This window comes from Dendrobates tinctorius, unplaced genomic scaffold (assembly GCF_039654945.1).
Source record: "Dendrobates tinctorius isolate UK_male_01 unplaced genomic scaffold, ASM3965494v1 ptg000223l, whole genome shotgun sequence".
NCBI lineage: Eukaryota > Metazoa > Chordata > Amphibia > Anura > Dendrobatidae > Dendrobates > Dendrobates tinctorius.
The window spans coordinates 10857965-10874740 of NW_027361890.1; the positions used below are offsets into that span (position 1 = coordinate 10857965).

Genomic DNA, 16776 nt, shown 5'->3' on the forward strand with positions numbered 1-16776 from the left:
GGGATTGCTAGAAGGAACAGAGGTTGCCAGGAAGGCAGGGAAAGCTGAAGAAATGTCACTCTGTATAGATTGTACCGCATTTGTGCTGAAAACCCTACTGTTAAGTAAAGTTAACCTGTTAAGAATGGACAGTCTCCGGAGATATTTGTGAGGTCCATGGAGCTGAAGAGGGAACTCTAACAGTAAATGTGAGTGTACGATTGCGCACGCTGTACATACAGCGGAAGGGACATTATGTTTCATCTGTGGGTCGCCATTGTGTGGGAACACTACAGCCAATTGCCACGGCTACCACACTGGCCGCCTTACAGTATCATAGCAAGGACAGTGTGTTGGTCATATTTTGTGCAGGGTATATAGTGTGGGCCAATTATTTATTCAGGGGCTTGGCACAGGGCAAATATTTTTATTTAGGGGCATTGTAATGACATTACTATTTTTAAGAGCATTGTATGGAGATGTGATGCAGAAGACTGGAGAAGATGGAAGTCTGCAGAGATGAGCTGTGGCTGTGGAAAGTCATCATAGCATCTGGACAAGGTGAAAAAAAGAAAGTGAACTACTCCAGAGACAAAGTCATCTATAAGGCCAAAAGGTGGCAGATGCGATTTAACAATTATAAATGTAAGGTTATACACATGGGAAGAAGGAATCAATATCTCCATTACACACTGAAGGGAAAACCACTGGGTAAATCTGACATGGAGAAGGACTTGGGGATCATAGTTAATGATGAACTTACCTGGAGAAGCCAGTGTCAGGCAGTGGCTGCCAAGGGAAACAGGATCTTGAGGTGAATTAAAAGTGAGCTGGATACGTATGATGAGAGCATTATACTGCCTCTGTACAAATCCATGGCTAGACTGCACATGGAGTACTGTGTACAGTTTTGGGCACCTGTGCTCAGGAAAGATATAATGGAACTACAGTAAGTTCAAAGGAGGGCAACAAAATTAATAAAGACGATGGGGGAATTACAATACCTAGAGAGATTAGCAAAATTAGGATTATTTAGTCTAGAAAAAAGACGACTGAGGGGCGATCTAATAACCATGTATAAGTGTATAAGGGGAAAATACAAATATCTCTCCGAGGATCTGTTTATACCAAGGAAGGTGGCGGTCACAAGGGGGCAATCTCTGCGTCTGGAGGAGAAAAGGTTTTTCCACCAACATAGAAGAGGATTCTTTACTGTTAGGGCAGTGAGAACTTGGAATTCCCTGCCTGAGGAGGTGGTGATGGCGAACTCAGTCGAAGGGTTCAAGAGAGGCCTGGATGTCTTCCTGGAGCGTAACAATATTGTATATTACAGTTATTAGGTTCTTTAGAAGGATGTAGATCTGGGGATTATTCTGACAGAATATAGGCTGAACTGGATGGACAAATGTCTTTCTTCGGCCTTGATAACTATGTTATGTTACTATGTAATGTACCTGAATGGAAGTGTTGTTTTGTGATACTGACTAATTCTCATCAGTTCTGTGGCTCCTGTATGGTCCACAGTCTTATAATGACTGATAGCAACAACTCCTAGTATCTACTTACCATTGTTAAGGATGTACTGGAAGTTGTAGTTTCATGCGATGCAAAGGTATATGGGTATGACCTGACATTACAATTGATGTGCCATGTACTGTTGGTGGTCATGTGATACATGGCTATCTTAACAAAGTGTTGTGCCCTCTGACAAGCTAAGGGCTACTATGTTTTAATTTATGTTAGGAGCATTAGAGGGGTTTTCCAAGTTTGTGATGAGTCTACAGTCATTGTATATGACTGCAGACTTCTGAATTCTCACAGTGCACACTGTACGCTGTCAGGATTCTCTTGTGCTGGTGATTTGCATACATGTGCTGACTAAACATGTGTGGCTTCACTCAATGAAAATGAATTAAACGCTCGCTTATGGGCACGTCTAGTCAGAATGTGGCCAGAAGTATACAAATCACATACTTGTGCTCACATGACCGCCGACCATTGCCACAGGAAGGGAGAATCCTAAAAGTGTGCAATGCGTGTGCTGTGAGAATTCAGAAGCCTGCAGTCACCTAGAGTGACTACAGATTTTCATCTCAAACCTGGACAAGTACTTTAATTATAAAATAAAACCCTGCTGCATGCCAATTCTAACAGTGTGTAATAAACTCATTGTCAAGATTCAGCTCTGCTTTGCAGGTTCCAGCAGTCATCACATGGCCACTTCACTCATATGCGATTTTCACATTTATGGTCCTTGGTCATGTTGCTTGGTTGGGGGGCAAACTGAATTCTTGCCCTTAGATACGCCTCTGCATCAGAGGACTAAAATGACCGCCAAGGACCCCCCCGACTGTCCTGGTAGCCCATTGACACCCTATTATTACATTGTGGAGGAGCTGACAATTGCACGCACTGCAGCTCTAACATTTAATTGCTGAATACAATCATTGACAGCAGCATATATGTGGTTAAGCAGCAGTGATCGGGGTTCGCTTCAGATGCTGTTAAAAGCAGATGCTATATGTTTGACACAGTTTGCAGCTGCTTGGTTTGGAGAGGGCTCAGGTATGGAGTTCTCTCCATGCACTTCCTGTGCCCATGTGACATAAATGTATGTTATATACCGTAGTTGAAAATGGGTTAATATTCCTCACAGAAGCTTTGCCACTTGCGGCACGTAAACTGTTATGCTATATGACAACTAGTGTATGGCCAAGTGTCTATAAGTTAAAATGGTTGTCTCATGAAGACCACTTTTTTTCTATTAGAGACCCCAGCCAGTAAAAAACAGATTCACTCAATCTGTAGTTTATTAGATGGTTGTCCATTTTTTTGTATTATGACTGTTGCAGGAGCAATGTATGGCCTTCTGCAGCTGCCCTGGCTATAGTAATTAATCTTAGGACTTCGGAAGATTGGCCTGACCAGCCTTAATTTACTGTTTTAATTTGTTCTCTTTATAAAATACACCTTAAATCAATGGCTTGAAGAAACAGATTACAAAGCTACTCTATAAGTCTTTATAATTCATCAACTACATGAACTCCAAATCTTAAATCTTTACTGTCCTTCCTTAGCAAAAGACTACCTCCAATTTTTCTTCAACAGGGTAGCTGTCTTGGAGAGAAACCAATGTATGTGGCCATCAAACCGCAGAGCCAGATACATAATTACGACAAGCCGATATCAGAAAGAAATCTACAAACCCATTGTTTATTGGATTTTCCTTGTTATTTCCTGACCTTGCATTACAGAGTTAGTACCTGGCAGAAAAGAGTTGTATTGCCTTCTTCTCCTGTAGTACGCTCCTTGTAGTCTTGAAGCTAGAGTTCCATATGAAATTTCTGGAAATACCGTCCATAATTATGAGTTTTTATTGTTTTAGAATTTAATGACAGAAAGAAACTGTCATGTGATAATCTCTCGTTGGGGCTGAGTGACGTCTGTCTCTTTGTCCCAGCTGAGTCCCCACCTCGGGGTCTCAAAATTAAGAACAAGTTCACAGATCCTAACTTTATCCCAGGGGATTTCCACGGGGCCAAGCTCTGTAAAGTGGAAGAAACTTCCTAGCGGCTAACGATCCTTCAAATACTGTCACTGTATCACAGATGAGACAAATTGACTCTTTCACAACTTCTGGTATATAGTAAAGCTTATATGTTAATATATCCATGAAACATCTCATCACATAACTTAGCCTCGCATGTCTATTTTTCTATTAATAAATCAGGACGCTGCTCTGCAAGTCTTCTCCTGGTTGACTGTACTGCCTATGATAAAGCACGCTCCTATTTTCTATCTACTTAGCATCTAACTGTTTAACTCATAATTATTCATACCCAGAAAAAAAGGCTGCATAACTCATAGAGGTGGACGGTGACACAGTTCTGCTAGCTGAATATGAATGAATTCACAGCTAGCATGATAAATCTGACGGATGATTATGCTTTTTATCCATGGTACCCAGCAAACACAGGCAAATCTTTAAGAAAAAATCCAAAGCTCGTCATGAAGACATCTCCTTTCAAAATCCCTATTAAAGGGATATTCTAATGTTATTAAATAGCTTTAGTTAGCCAGCATGACAGTAACCAAGGTTGCAAAAGACTTTCTTTTTCTATGTGCCATAATTCTCTTGCTATGAGAGCATTTGTCATAGATCGTTTACAGTTCATTGCAAAAGGAGATTGAACATCACATACTGGTCCAATGTGCATGGTAGTTACATTCTAGGCTGAGTTAACTCTTGAGATCCTAGTCAGCTATCTGAAGCCTTTTGATTTCTATACAGTAATTAGCTGCTCACCTGCCTCTCAGATCCTGACCTATCAGGCCTGTAAAATCACAAGCATCACCAGTTGTCCTAACCACTGCTCACTTGAGCCGTGCGTTTGTTTAAAGGCCCTGTTATCTGTGTAAGCAAATATGTTCATAAGGGTCCCGTTACACTAAACGATGCACCAGCGATCCCAACAACGATACGACCTGGTCAGGATCGCTGGTGCGTCGCTACATGATCGCTGGTGAGCTGTCAATCAGGCAGACTGCAGAATAAGTCACTGACTGACTTGAATAAGTCACATTCGCATGTTAATCACAGCAGAAGGACAAAGCTACCAAAAATCAAGGAAATACGAATATGCAAATATAGTCCATGGAGCCTCAAACACTTAATATGGTGGTAATTTTGGTTTCCGAAAGGAGCCACCCCTTGGCTGGGTCCTTCCCTGGAGGAAGATCTGGCTAGTCCTGTGTTTGAGACTCTTAAATGAGGCTCCTCGGACTTTATTTGCATATTCGATATTTCCCAGGGAGCATTGCACCTAGGATTTCACTGTGATTGAGCGCCTTTGCCGGCTGCCGCAGTGTTTTCTTTGACTGGTCTCCCTGAGGTCAGTGATTGTTTCAAAAATCAAGGAAAAGTACCCCACAAACCCCCACAACAAGAAATTGAAGATCCTAGACAGCTGTGTGCTGCCTAATACAAATACTGAGAATAACCTTCTTGAAGGTATGTGGTCATAGTAAATGCGGTCCTCTGATATTAGACAGAAGGACACATCGCTCTATGTATTACTTGACTGGCCCTTCAAACTTAAGGGGATTGCCCCCTTTATTTTGACATGTTTAGTGGACATGACTTTATGGAGCTTAATATTGTGTAAAAAATATATATAAGTCTTACAAGTTATCCTCCTGAACTTATTAGTGCAGATCTCTTCACAGAATGCACAATTCTCCTGTTCTCAAAATTACAGGTAATGGGGGTGAATGTGATCAAATCTTTCCATCCTTCTTCAATGGAAAAATATCTTTGCTACATGTTTTGTAGATGTTATGTTCAGGCTGATGGACAGGTTTGATCTCATGCTACTCCATCAATAGATATTTCCTATACAAGAAATATACAACCTGTAAAGAGGGCGGCACTAACAAACAGGAGGTGTTTTACAAAGGAGAAGAAGAAGAACCTTTAATACCTATATATTAGTGCCACAAAATCAAATCCACAACACATTTGTTAATATAAAGATGAAGTGGCAATCCCCTTAACTCTAAATCTTGAAATCAAGAGATTACCGTAATTATACCCTGTACTGGGCATCTGGGAACCTATTATGTCACTCCCAAATTGCCATGCTTTAAAGGGCTGCATCTTATTTGGACATACCTAATGATTTATTTATATCCATCGTATAATAAAGCAATATAGCATTCCTCTGGGAGATTGTAGACTTGTTATAGAAGGAAAGTGTAATAATATGTGCAAATAACAGTGAAGGAGAAGCATTTGAGGCAGAGAAAAGACTCTGGACCGCATTATACAAGCTAATTATATTTGTCTGTATTACTCTATTCAAAGGTTGTACACAAAATTATGCTAAAAACACTGGATAATATAGAGAAAAATCCTATGGAAAAACCTATTGGGCAATCATTAGTCATATTTTTTTTATATGAGCTTGGGGAAGTATCATATAATGCCAACACATTTCACAATGCTTGCAAATAATGAACACATATAAATAGTAAAGAGAACCTATAGGGACAATTTTAGTACTGAAACTAGTGGCATAGCTGTAAAGGTCCTATTACAACAATAAAAATGATACCAGCTTTGTAGAAATTCAGTAAACTTGTGATGAGAAGTCAAGATTTGAATTAAATAATTGGGGGGCACGTTAATGCCTTCTAGGTGCATTGACACACCCAATGCACTTCCAGGCTAATTTGTATAAGACTTAAAAGAGTAATTCAGCTTTATTTTTGTTTAATTATGCTTCAGGTATTGCACTGTTATACATTTTTGTCATTTACTTCATTATCTTATTTTATTACCTTCTCTCACAAACGCTAAACGGCAGGGTACTGTGTTAATGTCCAGTTTTTTTGCATTTGTAGAAGTTTTTCCAACTGCTACTCGGCAAGATCCATATAATATATTCACAAAATCAGTACAATTTCCCTGCCAGAGTGGGGATGCAGAGAGGCTCAGAGATGGAAAGTACCTTACTCTGATCGTTTGAATATAGCGTATGAATCTCACTAAGCAACAGATGAAAGGAGCTTCTAAAGAATTGAGAAACTGAAACAGCACAGTGTTTAGGAAACAAGAAGGCAAAATGATATAATGAAATAACATACAATGAAATCATAACTTTGCAATGCCCAGAGGATAGTTAGATAAAAAAAAGTTTAGTTACTCTTTAAAGCTCGATTTCTCAACATCCGGCACTTAAGATACAGGTATTATTTTTATTTTTTGTACAAGGACTTCTATAGCCATACCACTAGTTTCAGTAGTAAAATCATCCAGGCAGGTTCCTTATTAATGAAAAATAATACTAAATGTGTTAGACTGTGTTGGCAAGCTTGCAATTTAAAGAGGGTGCAGGCAGTGAGGGAATAGGTGCTACAAGTGCTACTTGCCAAGTGGGTGATCCATGAAGGAACAATAAATATATTTGCATAACTAGTCTGTCACAGGGTTGAAAATGGGTCCACTATCCTATTACAAAATGTAAATAGTTTGGAAGTTTACCATATAGGGTGGTGGGTTAACTTCCTGATTGTTGGGTGTCCAACATCTGGGACCCCTACTCATCCAGAGAAGGGGACACTGAAGAGCTCCATCTGTATGAAGCGGGTATTGAACATGCGCACCTGCACTTATCTCTCCATGAGACTGCCAGAGATAACTGAGTACACCTTTAAGCTATCTCTTGTGGCTCTGCCTATTACATACTGTAATTCTGCTGTTGGGGTAGGTCACGTTCCAGTGGTTTGACTCACGTTAATGAAACAATTGTAGTCAATCATAAGGCTTGATTAATGTTTTAGTCTGGAGGACCTGTTTAATGCTCTGCTCTCTGTAACTAACATAATACCATTTTTACTAATCTCTCTGTAAATCTATTACCAATCCTCTCTACCTGTGACCAACATTGCCAGGACTGAAGTGTTAGATTAAATCTAAAAGACCGTAGGAGGGATGTGAGAAAATGAAGACAATAATAATAAAACACAGTTGGAGATTCAAGATGGAAGTGAGAAAGCAGCAGGAGGGAAGGAGGTTTCTAGATACCTGCTGAGACACACACTGTCTAAAATAAAGGCAACAGGGTCCCAGAGAGATAGAGCAGTAGGAGAGAACCCAGAGAAATGCAGATCTAGGTGATGCTCAGTAGGAGTGTCAGAAAGGGAATTCTATAGATAGAAGAAAATGGTAAAGACAAATTCCTCTTAAAGAGAAGAATCAATGTACAATGAGATACATTGAGAATTATTCTACAGAGGGGAAATGCAGAAAAAAACTAATATTGTTAGTATGTCAAGAGTACCAGTGGGATGTCACTTGGAGAGGAGAGTGACTAATGCATTTGAATAGATAGATTAGAACTTTCTGAAATGGATTTATAATTCACATTTACCATTGTTCCTTACAGCAAGGAAATTGAAATTTTGATTTTAACTGCAAATAAAAAATAAAATGGCTATTCCATGACTAATTAGGGATGAGGAGGTTTTCTGAAAGCAACAGACAACTCAACAAAGATAACATCTTCTATAGGTTCGGTATCCTAATGTGTCTTTAGACTGACACTATATTGATGGGTGGGATAGCAAGCACCAATACCTTGAAATCTTGACCCCAATACAAAATCTGTCATGTGGCCCCTTTCTATCATGTACAATTTGTAGAACTAGTAGTAGAGTAACCTTTGGGTTCCCTCAAGTTCTCAACCCACCAATAGCTATGAGCCTAGCTATGGGTTCAAACTCAACGAAGGCAGTCTGTTCATTGCTTATGTGAGTTTCCTTTAAGAAATTCTGGTGTTTCTGGAGAAAGAAAAGTTAGATTTTAGTTATCAGCGAGAACATGAGCGGATTTTAGTGTCTTCACAGTGCATATACAGTGCATATTGCCTCTATGAATTACGAATACTCAATAATCAAAATTGAGTACTCAGGAATATTCATCTCTGACCTCGTGAGACAATAAAACTCCTATGATCTGCCCCAATATTTACTGCCACAATTTTTCCCCCCTTCCCAAATTGATAGTTCTAGCTGAGGACTCTCTCTAACACAGAACAAGATATATTTTTCTTGTAAGTGATAAATAATAATCATGTTTGCTTTCCTTTCCTGTTTGATGTAAAGCGGCCACTTGTTTTTTCTCCTTTTACATCTTAGTTTAATAAAAATTACATTTTAGACACTAAACATAATTATTTTGCAAAAAAGCAAAACAATTGAGAAGTTTAATATAATAATAATAATATAACATTTATTGACATTGATTGTCTTCAGATAAATAATATGTATCCTTATAATGAGGGTATCTTGGTCCTGGATACCCACCTTTAACAATGAGCTCTGCGTAGTTGGACACCCCGGAACCTCCAGCTGATCTTAAGACACAACGATACTTGCTTATACTTCGCTGAGAAGTGTCCCCGACGTTGACTGTGGCAGAGAAGCGTCTGTGATTTACCACGCGAGTTACCATGAGACCTGTGTCGCGTCCATTCCACTGCTGCAGAACAGAGATAAAGGCTCACAATCAGTCACACCGCAGCTGACAGCGGGAAGGTAAGGGCAGCTTGTCTAATCCACTTTTATTTCTGTAAACTTGAAGTCAAAATTGCTACCTACTAAAAGAAAAATGGCAAAAAGCCAATTCAGCCATGTTCTGTGATATAGACCAGATTCTGGCTGACTCTGTAAAGTCAGATATATAGTGTAAACCATATTGAGGATCAAACTTTTATGTGAGGACCTGAAATGTGGCTACTGTTCACATTCAGTGGTCCATGTTCCTGGACTTCAGGAAAGAGGTGACAGCAGAAATTCAGCCACTTCTCTACTGTGAATGAAGAACTTGGGATTTGCAGGATTGATGACAGTATTGGTAGTTGTGTTACCACGAATGAAACATTAATGATAGATTATTTTATGGCCTGAAAATTATGGGGTAAATCTAATATGACTGACGTTTTACATATTAGTCTTAAAAACGGGAAGATTGTACCTCTTACTAAATTTGGTGCATCTTTGCCTATCTGGGTGTCAAAAAATTAAAAGTATGGAGTCTTTCCTCAACATCTCTGTAACCTTGTGTAACCAACCTACTTTCTAATATTTCAGTGGAAATGGGGTAAGGAGAGCCCTGCACAGTTTCATCCAGTTAAAAAGAATGAAGTCTAAACATCGATCATCTGACAAACAAGCAAAAACTTGTTCCTCGGGTGAAATTATCTTTTGTTCTGCACATAAGATTATCATTTTTGTCAGCACATCATCCTGTGTAAACAGGTATCATGCTGTCGAGAACAATGGCAGCTTTTGCGCAGACAACGATCTATTACAGATAATTCAATGTGTATTGAAGCAGATGATCGGTGATCATTTAATGCCCCAAGTCGGCCCACGTAAATGACCCCTATGTGAATCTATGATTTCTGCAAGAGTGGCTAAGCTATATATATATCTGCCTCATTAGATCTTTCTGTCCTGACCTTACTCATTATCTTTCATACCTGCAGCCACAGCTTATCATGTTGAGACCATTTCCCTCCAGCGATGCACTGAAACGTGGCATTCTGCCCAACATTCACCTCCACATTTTGCAATCGTAGAAAATGGGGAGCGTTCCCTGAACACAAAGAAAGAAAATATCACAACATTAGTGCGGGGAGCTTTAAAGTAACAAGTAAACAGTTTCGTAGCTGAGTTTAGTTATTAGCAGACTAAACGTAGAGCTGCTGTCTGCACAGCCTCCTAAATGAGCTACAGGCGGAGAATTACTGCTCATTCTGTGAGTGCCTGGCACAATTTCAAGGCAACTATAAAAAGATCAGAGAAAAGCAAAGGCATTTATAGAAATGTCAGGGACAAGCCTCTTATCTGTTTCTTCTACACACACCTTAAATACAGTCATCTGGATATATACCATAGCTTTTATTTTTCACATCTTCCTAGCGTATAATGCAATATAGCCATATGTGAGAACTTATGACCCGGTCATTTTCGTAATGTACTGTTACATGACAAACAGAGGTTGGAATGTTCCTGAAAATGATTACCAGAGCCAAGTAGTGGTGGGTAGAGAAAGTTATTACTACTATTATTTGGTAATTCAAAAGAAAATTGTTTTTGTGTTTCCCAGTTGAACTCTTGTGACATTGATGTAAAAGCGATGGCATATGTTGGGTGCACAAGTCTACGGGTTCAGCCCAATGAATTCAACTGATCACACTCACAGACCTTCTGCAATCTGCACAGGGCAGAGTTGTAGCAATGCTGTTCTTCACTTAGGGCAAAGATACAGTTCAATGCCTCATCCATGTATTTTAGTACCGTGGTTTGTTGCGCTACTACCTCCTAGCAAAAATAAGGCTTTATTCACACATCAGTAGTTTTGGTCTGTTTTTACCTCAGAGGAAAGTATAATAGAAACTCGTCGCCACTTCTGTATTTATCACCCACTCCTGGGTTTGGCTTACAGATACTGAGGTAAAAAACTCACCAAATACTGAATGTGTGCACATGGCCTAATAGAAACACGTCATCACTTCTGGATTTATCACCCACTCCTGGTTTTGGCTTACAGATACTGAGGTAAAAAACTCACCAAATACTGAACGTGTGCACATGGCCTAATAGAAACACGTCACCACTTCTGTATTTATCACCCACTCCTGGTTTTGGCTTACAGATACTGAGGTAAAAACTCACCAAATACTGATAGTGTGCACTTGGCCTAATAGAAACACGTCACCACTTCTGTATTTATCACCCACTCCTGGTTTTGGCTTACAAATACTGAGGTAAAATACTCACCAAATACTGATTGTGTGCACATGGCCTAATAGAAACACGTCACCACTTATGTATTTATCACCAGCTCCTGGTTTTGGCTTACAAATACTGAGGTAAAAACTCACCAAATACTGAATGTGTGCACATGGCCTAATAGAAACACGTCACCACTTCTGTATTTATCACCCACTCCTGGTTTTGGCTTACAAATACGGAGGTAAAAACTCACCAAATACAGAAACCACTGGAGCCATAGGCGGAGGAGGACATGACTTGGGGATGGGTGGACCTTTACTCCTGCAGCTTTTTTGGTGTAATGGTGTAGATTTTTAAGCAAGAGTGATGTTGCTTTCAGAGTAAGAAGCCCAGTATGTCTGTGCCTGGGGGTTACTGTGAGGAGGGTGGGGCTTATATAGAGCAGGAAATCTGTGTCTCTCTCTCTCTTTCATGCACAGGATGAACAGGAGGAAGCATGTCTGCAGTGTCAGGGAGTATAATACTGGGGTTATCACCTCACATTACAGATGATAGGAGCACATTCACCTCAGACATCATGTACCAGTGTAGTATCAGCTCCTACATTATGTATGGGACCAATATTACCTCAGAAATTCATGTAGCTGCAATGTCCCTCATGTGCATGCTACATTTTCCTCAGACTGTGAGACAACTTCTGTGTGACCTCCCTGCAGACATGTTTGATATACTACTCTGCATTCACCTCAGACATCATGTACCAGTGTAGTATCAGCTCCTACATTATGTATGGGATTAATATTACCTCAGCAATTCATGCAGCTGCCATGTCCCTCATGTGCGTGCTACATTTTTCCTCACAGACTGTGAGCTTCCGTGTGACCTCCCTGCAGACATGGTTCATATACTACTCTGCATTCACCTCAGACATTGTGTAGTGTGTCCTAGTGTAGTATCAGCTCCTACATCATATCTGGGATCAAGATTACCTCAGAAATTCATGTAGCTGCCATGTTCCCTCACTTATTGCAGAGGCAGCTTTTGTGTGACCTCCCTGCAGACATTTCTGATATACCACATTACTGCTGTATTGTATTATACAGAGTCTTCATGAGTTCTGGGTATATGTATGATAGGACAAAGCAGGGACGCATACAGTGTCTGCCATTACTATGGTGGAGCTGGACAGTCACATGTATTAGAGACACTGGTGAGAGGAGCAGTCGGGGGATGGTATATGTATGATGATGAGAGGCTGCACTTCATGTTAGTGCACTGTATACTGACCCTGCTGTGTGCTGATTATCCCCCCATCCCAGTTATGGAGTCTGATGATCTGTATGTGACCTCATCTCTGTTACATACTTTGATGCTGGGTGTGCAGATCCAGTATAACCAGGTTACTCACTATATGTGGTATATGTGTAAAGGCTCTATTCCTGTGCTGAATACTTCACCTGTACCACAGGTCTGTATACATGATATCACTCCTCACTCTGCTATATACGGATCATGCTGGGTATAAACATCCTGTGTCTCCAGGTCATATTCCTGGCTGTACATATAATCTGGACATGACTTCCAGCTTAGTGCTTGATTTCTGTAGCTATTGCTGCCTTTAGTCCTCTTATGTTACATGCTGGCCTGCCGGATATATCCATCCTGTTTATATTGTCTCCCTCGTATGTTGCATGATCAGAGTATACCCACCAAGAGCTTATTTTATATTACCTAAGATGGTGGATAGCACAGGCCTGAATGGATTATGTTTTATCATGTGTAAAATAAATAATCGTGGAGTAACTCGGCACATTTGATTGTGCACTAATAACTCGGCACATGGCGGGCAGTGAGTGGGCACTCCTAGTGTGAGGCTGCACATTGCTCTGGAGGACACAGCATGGGCCCAGTTTTCAGCCCTGTCTCTTGTCTGTTGTATGTAGTAGAGTGACTGGCTGGGATACAGGACTTGCAGTTTTCTGCACACACACCTATGGCTGCAGGCAGCTTATATTAGACCTACATGTTTCTTACCATTTATGTGCAGCTGGTGATTAGAGTCTGTCTGTAACTGCTGTAGAGGAGTAGGCGGCTTCTCATTTATTGTTACAGCATATAACACAGCATTGCCCATCTCTGCCTATTCCTGGACCTTACGATGGGATATTTTCCATTATTAACCTGTTGTATACCTTGGTTGTAAACCTGCATGATTTTCACCCTCACTTATCCCACATTTTGTGCGGTTGGAGGGGTCCTTGAAGTTGGTTATATATGGTCTGGGGATCCATTGGGATATGGTTTCCTCCTTTTGGAATTCAATATGGTTCTGATCTGGTGAAAGGTGGAGGGGAGTTTTGGCAAGGGTTTGTCGGATCCCCAAGAAATTCGAGTGAACATTGGAACCCTTGTGGTTATGGTGCTCCCGAGCTGGTGGGGTAATGGCTGGGAGTAATTGTTGGTACATTTTATGTTCACTTTATGTTTGGTAATCACCAGATTTTTGGGAGCTTCAAGGACTCCTACCAGCGTGTTAATATTATTTATGCTTTGATGTTTTATGGTATGTTTGTTTTAATAAAGGTGTGAATAATAATTATAATAAAAAAAAAAAAAAAAAAAAAAAAAAAAAAAAAGGGATCGGTGTATACCAACCAAGTGCTTATTTTATATTACTTAAGATGGCGGATAGCACAGGCCTGAGTGGATAGCCTGGTGGTTGGGGGGGTCCTTGAAGTTGGTTAGAAATTGGTCTGGGGGATCCATTGGGATATGGATTCCTCTTTTTGGAAGTTAATATGGTTCTGGACCTGGTGAAAGGTGGAGGGGAGTTTCGGCAAGGGTTTGTCGGATCCCCAGGAAATTCAAGTGAACATTGGAACCCTTGTGGTTATGGTGCTCCTGAGCTGGTGGGGTAACGGCTGGGAGTAATTGTTGGTACATTTTATGTTCACTTTGTTTGGTAATCACCAGATTTGGGAGCTTCAAGGACTCCCCCCAGCGTGTTAACGTTATTTATGCTTTGATGTTTATTTTATGTTTATTTTAATAAGGACATGAATTTAAAATTATAAAAAAACAAAAAACAGTTATTTGTTTTCCTTTTAGTGGGTCATTGGAAGTTATTTATAAATTTGTCAGTAGGGGTAACCATATTAAGTATGGACCTCTGGGGTGGGGTTCTTGGAGTTGACGCTGAATCAGCAAAAAGGAATTGGATGTTAAAATTCTGGATCTGACTTTTTGGTTACGGCTCTGGACGGGTAACTCTGGACGGGGTGTTACCCGGGAGCTTTTGGATCTGGCTTTTGGTTACGGCTCTGGACGGGTAACTCTGGACGGGGTGTTACCCGGGAGCTTTTGGATCTGGCTTTTGGTTACGGCTCTGGACGGGTAACACTGGACGGGGTGTTACCCGGGAGCTTTTGGTGGTTGGACTTCCCGGAACGGGATGTTTGGTGCCCTCGAGCTGGTGGTTTACGGCTGAGGGTAACGTGGATTTTTAAGTTCTTGTGTTTTTTGCCAAATATTTAGCCAGAATTTTTGGGGCTCCAAGAACCCTTCCCTCATGTCGTATAAGATTGTGTATTTAATACTTATTGTAAATGTTTATGTTAGTGGTTAATAAACTGGCCGCTGACCCCCCCCCCTGGTACAGAAGAAATTGCCTCCTCTGAGCCAGGAACAGCGGCTGGAGGGGAGAAGAGAACAAGGTTGTTGTCTGGACAATGCAGTTATCTAGTGCATGAAACTGAAGAGCAGTGTACCTAATCTATGTGCCCTTGAGCCAGTGGGAGCGGCTAAGGGTAAAGTAATCAAGTGCATTAACACGAAGGGCAATATGCCTATTCCCAATGCCGTTGACCCAGTTGGAGAGGTCAACAGTAAATGTTAGGTTTATTTAAATTACTACTTCCAGATATTCTGAACGTTATTTTATGGTCCGTTATAATGTTGTTATATTGTGTATAGTTTTTATTTACTCCCTATTTATAATATCTTTCTATTGATGTGTTCATCACTTTTCGGGTAGTGATAGTAAGTGGGTTTAAGAAATTTTACTGCACAGCTACTGTAAATAATGGTGGTTTCTAGAACTAAAATCTGTGATTTGGTGAATTATTAGAGCTGGCTGCAATACGAGCGGTATAATAGTTTTTTGAGGCATGACAGATGTCATTATACAGGTATTCAGATTGTGGCTATGACCTTAATTATGGTTTACTTTTCACATTCCCCATTATGGGATCCTCATTGCAGGATGTTTAGCAACTGCTATTTTGCTGTAGTTACCGTATTATCGATCATAACTTGGTAGCATGGCATTGATAAAATTAATCTGTCGGAGCTCTGGAATTTTAAGTTTATTACTTGTGTGCACAGACTTTCCATAGCATGTAGAAATGGTTGATGGGGGTCGAGTCCATTTAAGGTGTCAAATGGCCTCTCTGGTGGCGGTTTAGGAGTCAGGTGGAAGTTGCAGGCAAGTTAAGGGGGACTCATTTTAACTAATAGAGGATGTAAAACCTCATGGTGGTGAACAGGCTCGGCTTTGGTGGACAGCCTCAAGGACGTTATAATGATAACGTCAATCAGGGGCGGGCACAGTGGTTAAGCACTGGAGTGAGGATAATAGGGTCATTGGTGCCCTGAAAGTTTACTGGCTCTGCTTGAATGGCAAGCCAGTGCGTGCCGCCCCTTTATGGCTGTCTGGCCTGGTTCTGTATGTCAGACAGCTGGGGATATCACAGTACTTGTGAATCCCAATGTACTAGCACTTCACCTGACTCCTACTGTGATTGTTTTTAATCCTGTGATTTAAATAAAGCTGTGGCCATTTTGACAACCAAAATAATGTGTTGTGTATTTATTCTAGTGCCTAGGTTTACTGTAGTTATGGTGGTTTTAAGATGGAGTGGGGGTCCGTCCCATATCCATAAGTCAAGAAACCACTGGAGCCATAGGCGGAGGAGGACATGACTTGGGGATGGGTGGACCTTTACTCCTGCAGCTTTTTTGGTGTAGTGGTATAGATTTTTAAGCACGAGGGATGTTGCTTTCAGAGTAAGAAGCCCAGTATGTCTGTGCCTGGGGGTTACTGTGAGGAGGGTGGGGCTTATATAGAGCAGGAAATCTGTGTCTCTCTCTCTCTTTCATGCACAGGATGAACAGGAGGAAGCATTTCCCGCCCACCCGCCCTGTTTATAATCATTGTCCTAAAACGTTTTAATTATTGCTTGTATGATGAATGCTTTATTGTATTTTTGAACTTACCATTGTATATTTTGTTCCAGGTTCAATTTTATCATGGCTATAAAGAGTTAACGGCATTAACCTTCTAAGCCCAAGGGAAGGGCAATCCTTCAGCCATGGTTCCCTAGATGTTTCCTCCACAGGGGGTTTTTCCTCTCCTGAGTGCTGTAGGATGACTCTTTGTGAGTCGGAGGTTTGCCAAGTTAGTCCCCTTAATGCTTTTGCAGGGACTTCTAGTTTATA

At 40.7% G+C, this 16776-nt stretch overlaps 1 protein-coding gene across 9 annotated transcripts in view; it reads right to left on the reverse strand.

The window, feature by feature from the left end:
- PTPRT (protein tyrosine phosphatase receptor type T) overlaps positions 1-16776 on the reverse strand; it is a 648808-nt gene that overhangs the window by 332694 nt on the left and 299338 nt on the right. For 8 of the 9 annotated variants that reach the window (XM_073555336.1, XM_073555335.1, XM_073555333.1 and 5 more), the window contains exons 5-6: positions 10023-10138; positions 8845-9019 (exon numbers count right to left, since the gene is read on the reverse strand). In XM_073555336.1, coding sequence (XP_073411437.1) covers positions 8845-9019; positions 10023-10138 — 291 coding nt within the window. Of the gene's footprint in view, positions 1-8844; positions 9020-10022; positions 10139-11533; positions 11795-16776 lie in introns of those variants that run through there. The other variant, XM_073555339.1, reaches the window with a different exon arrangement.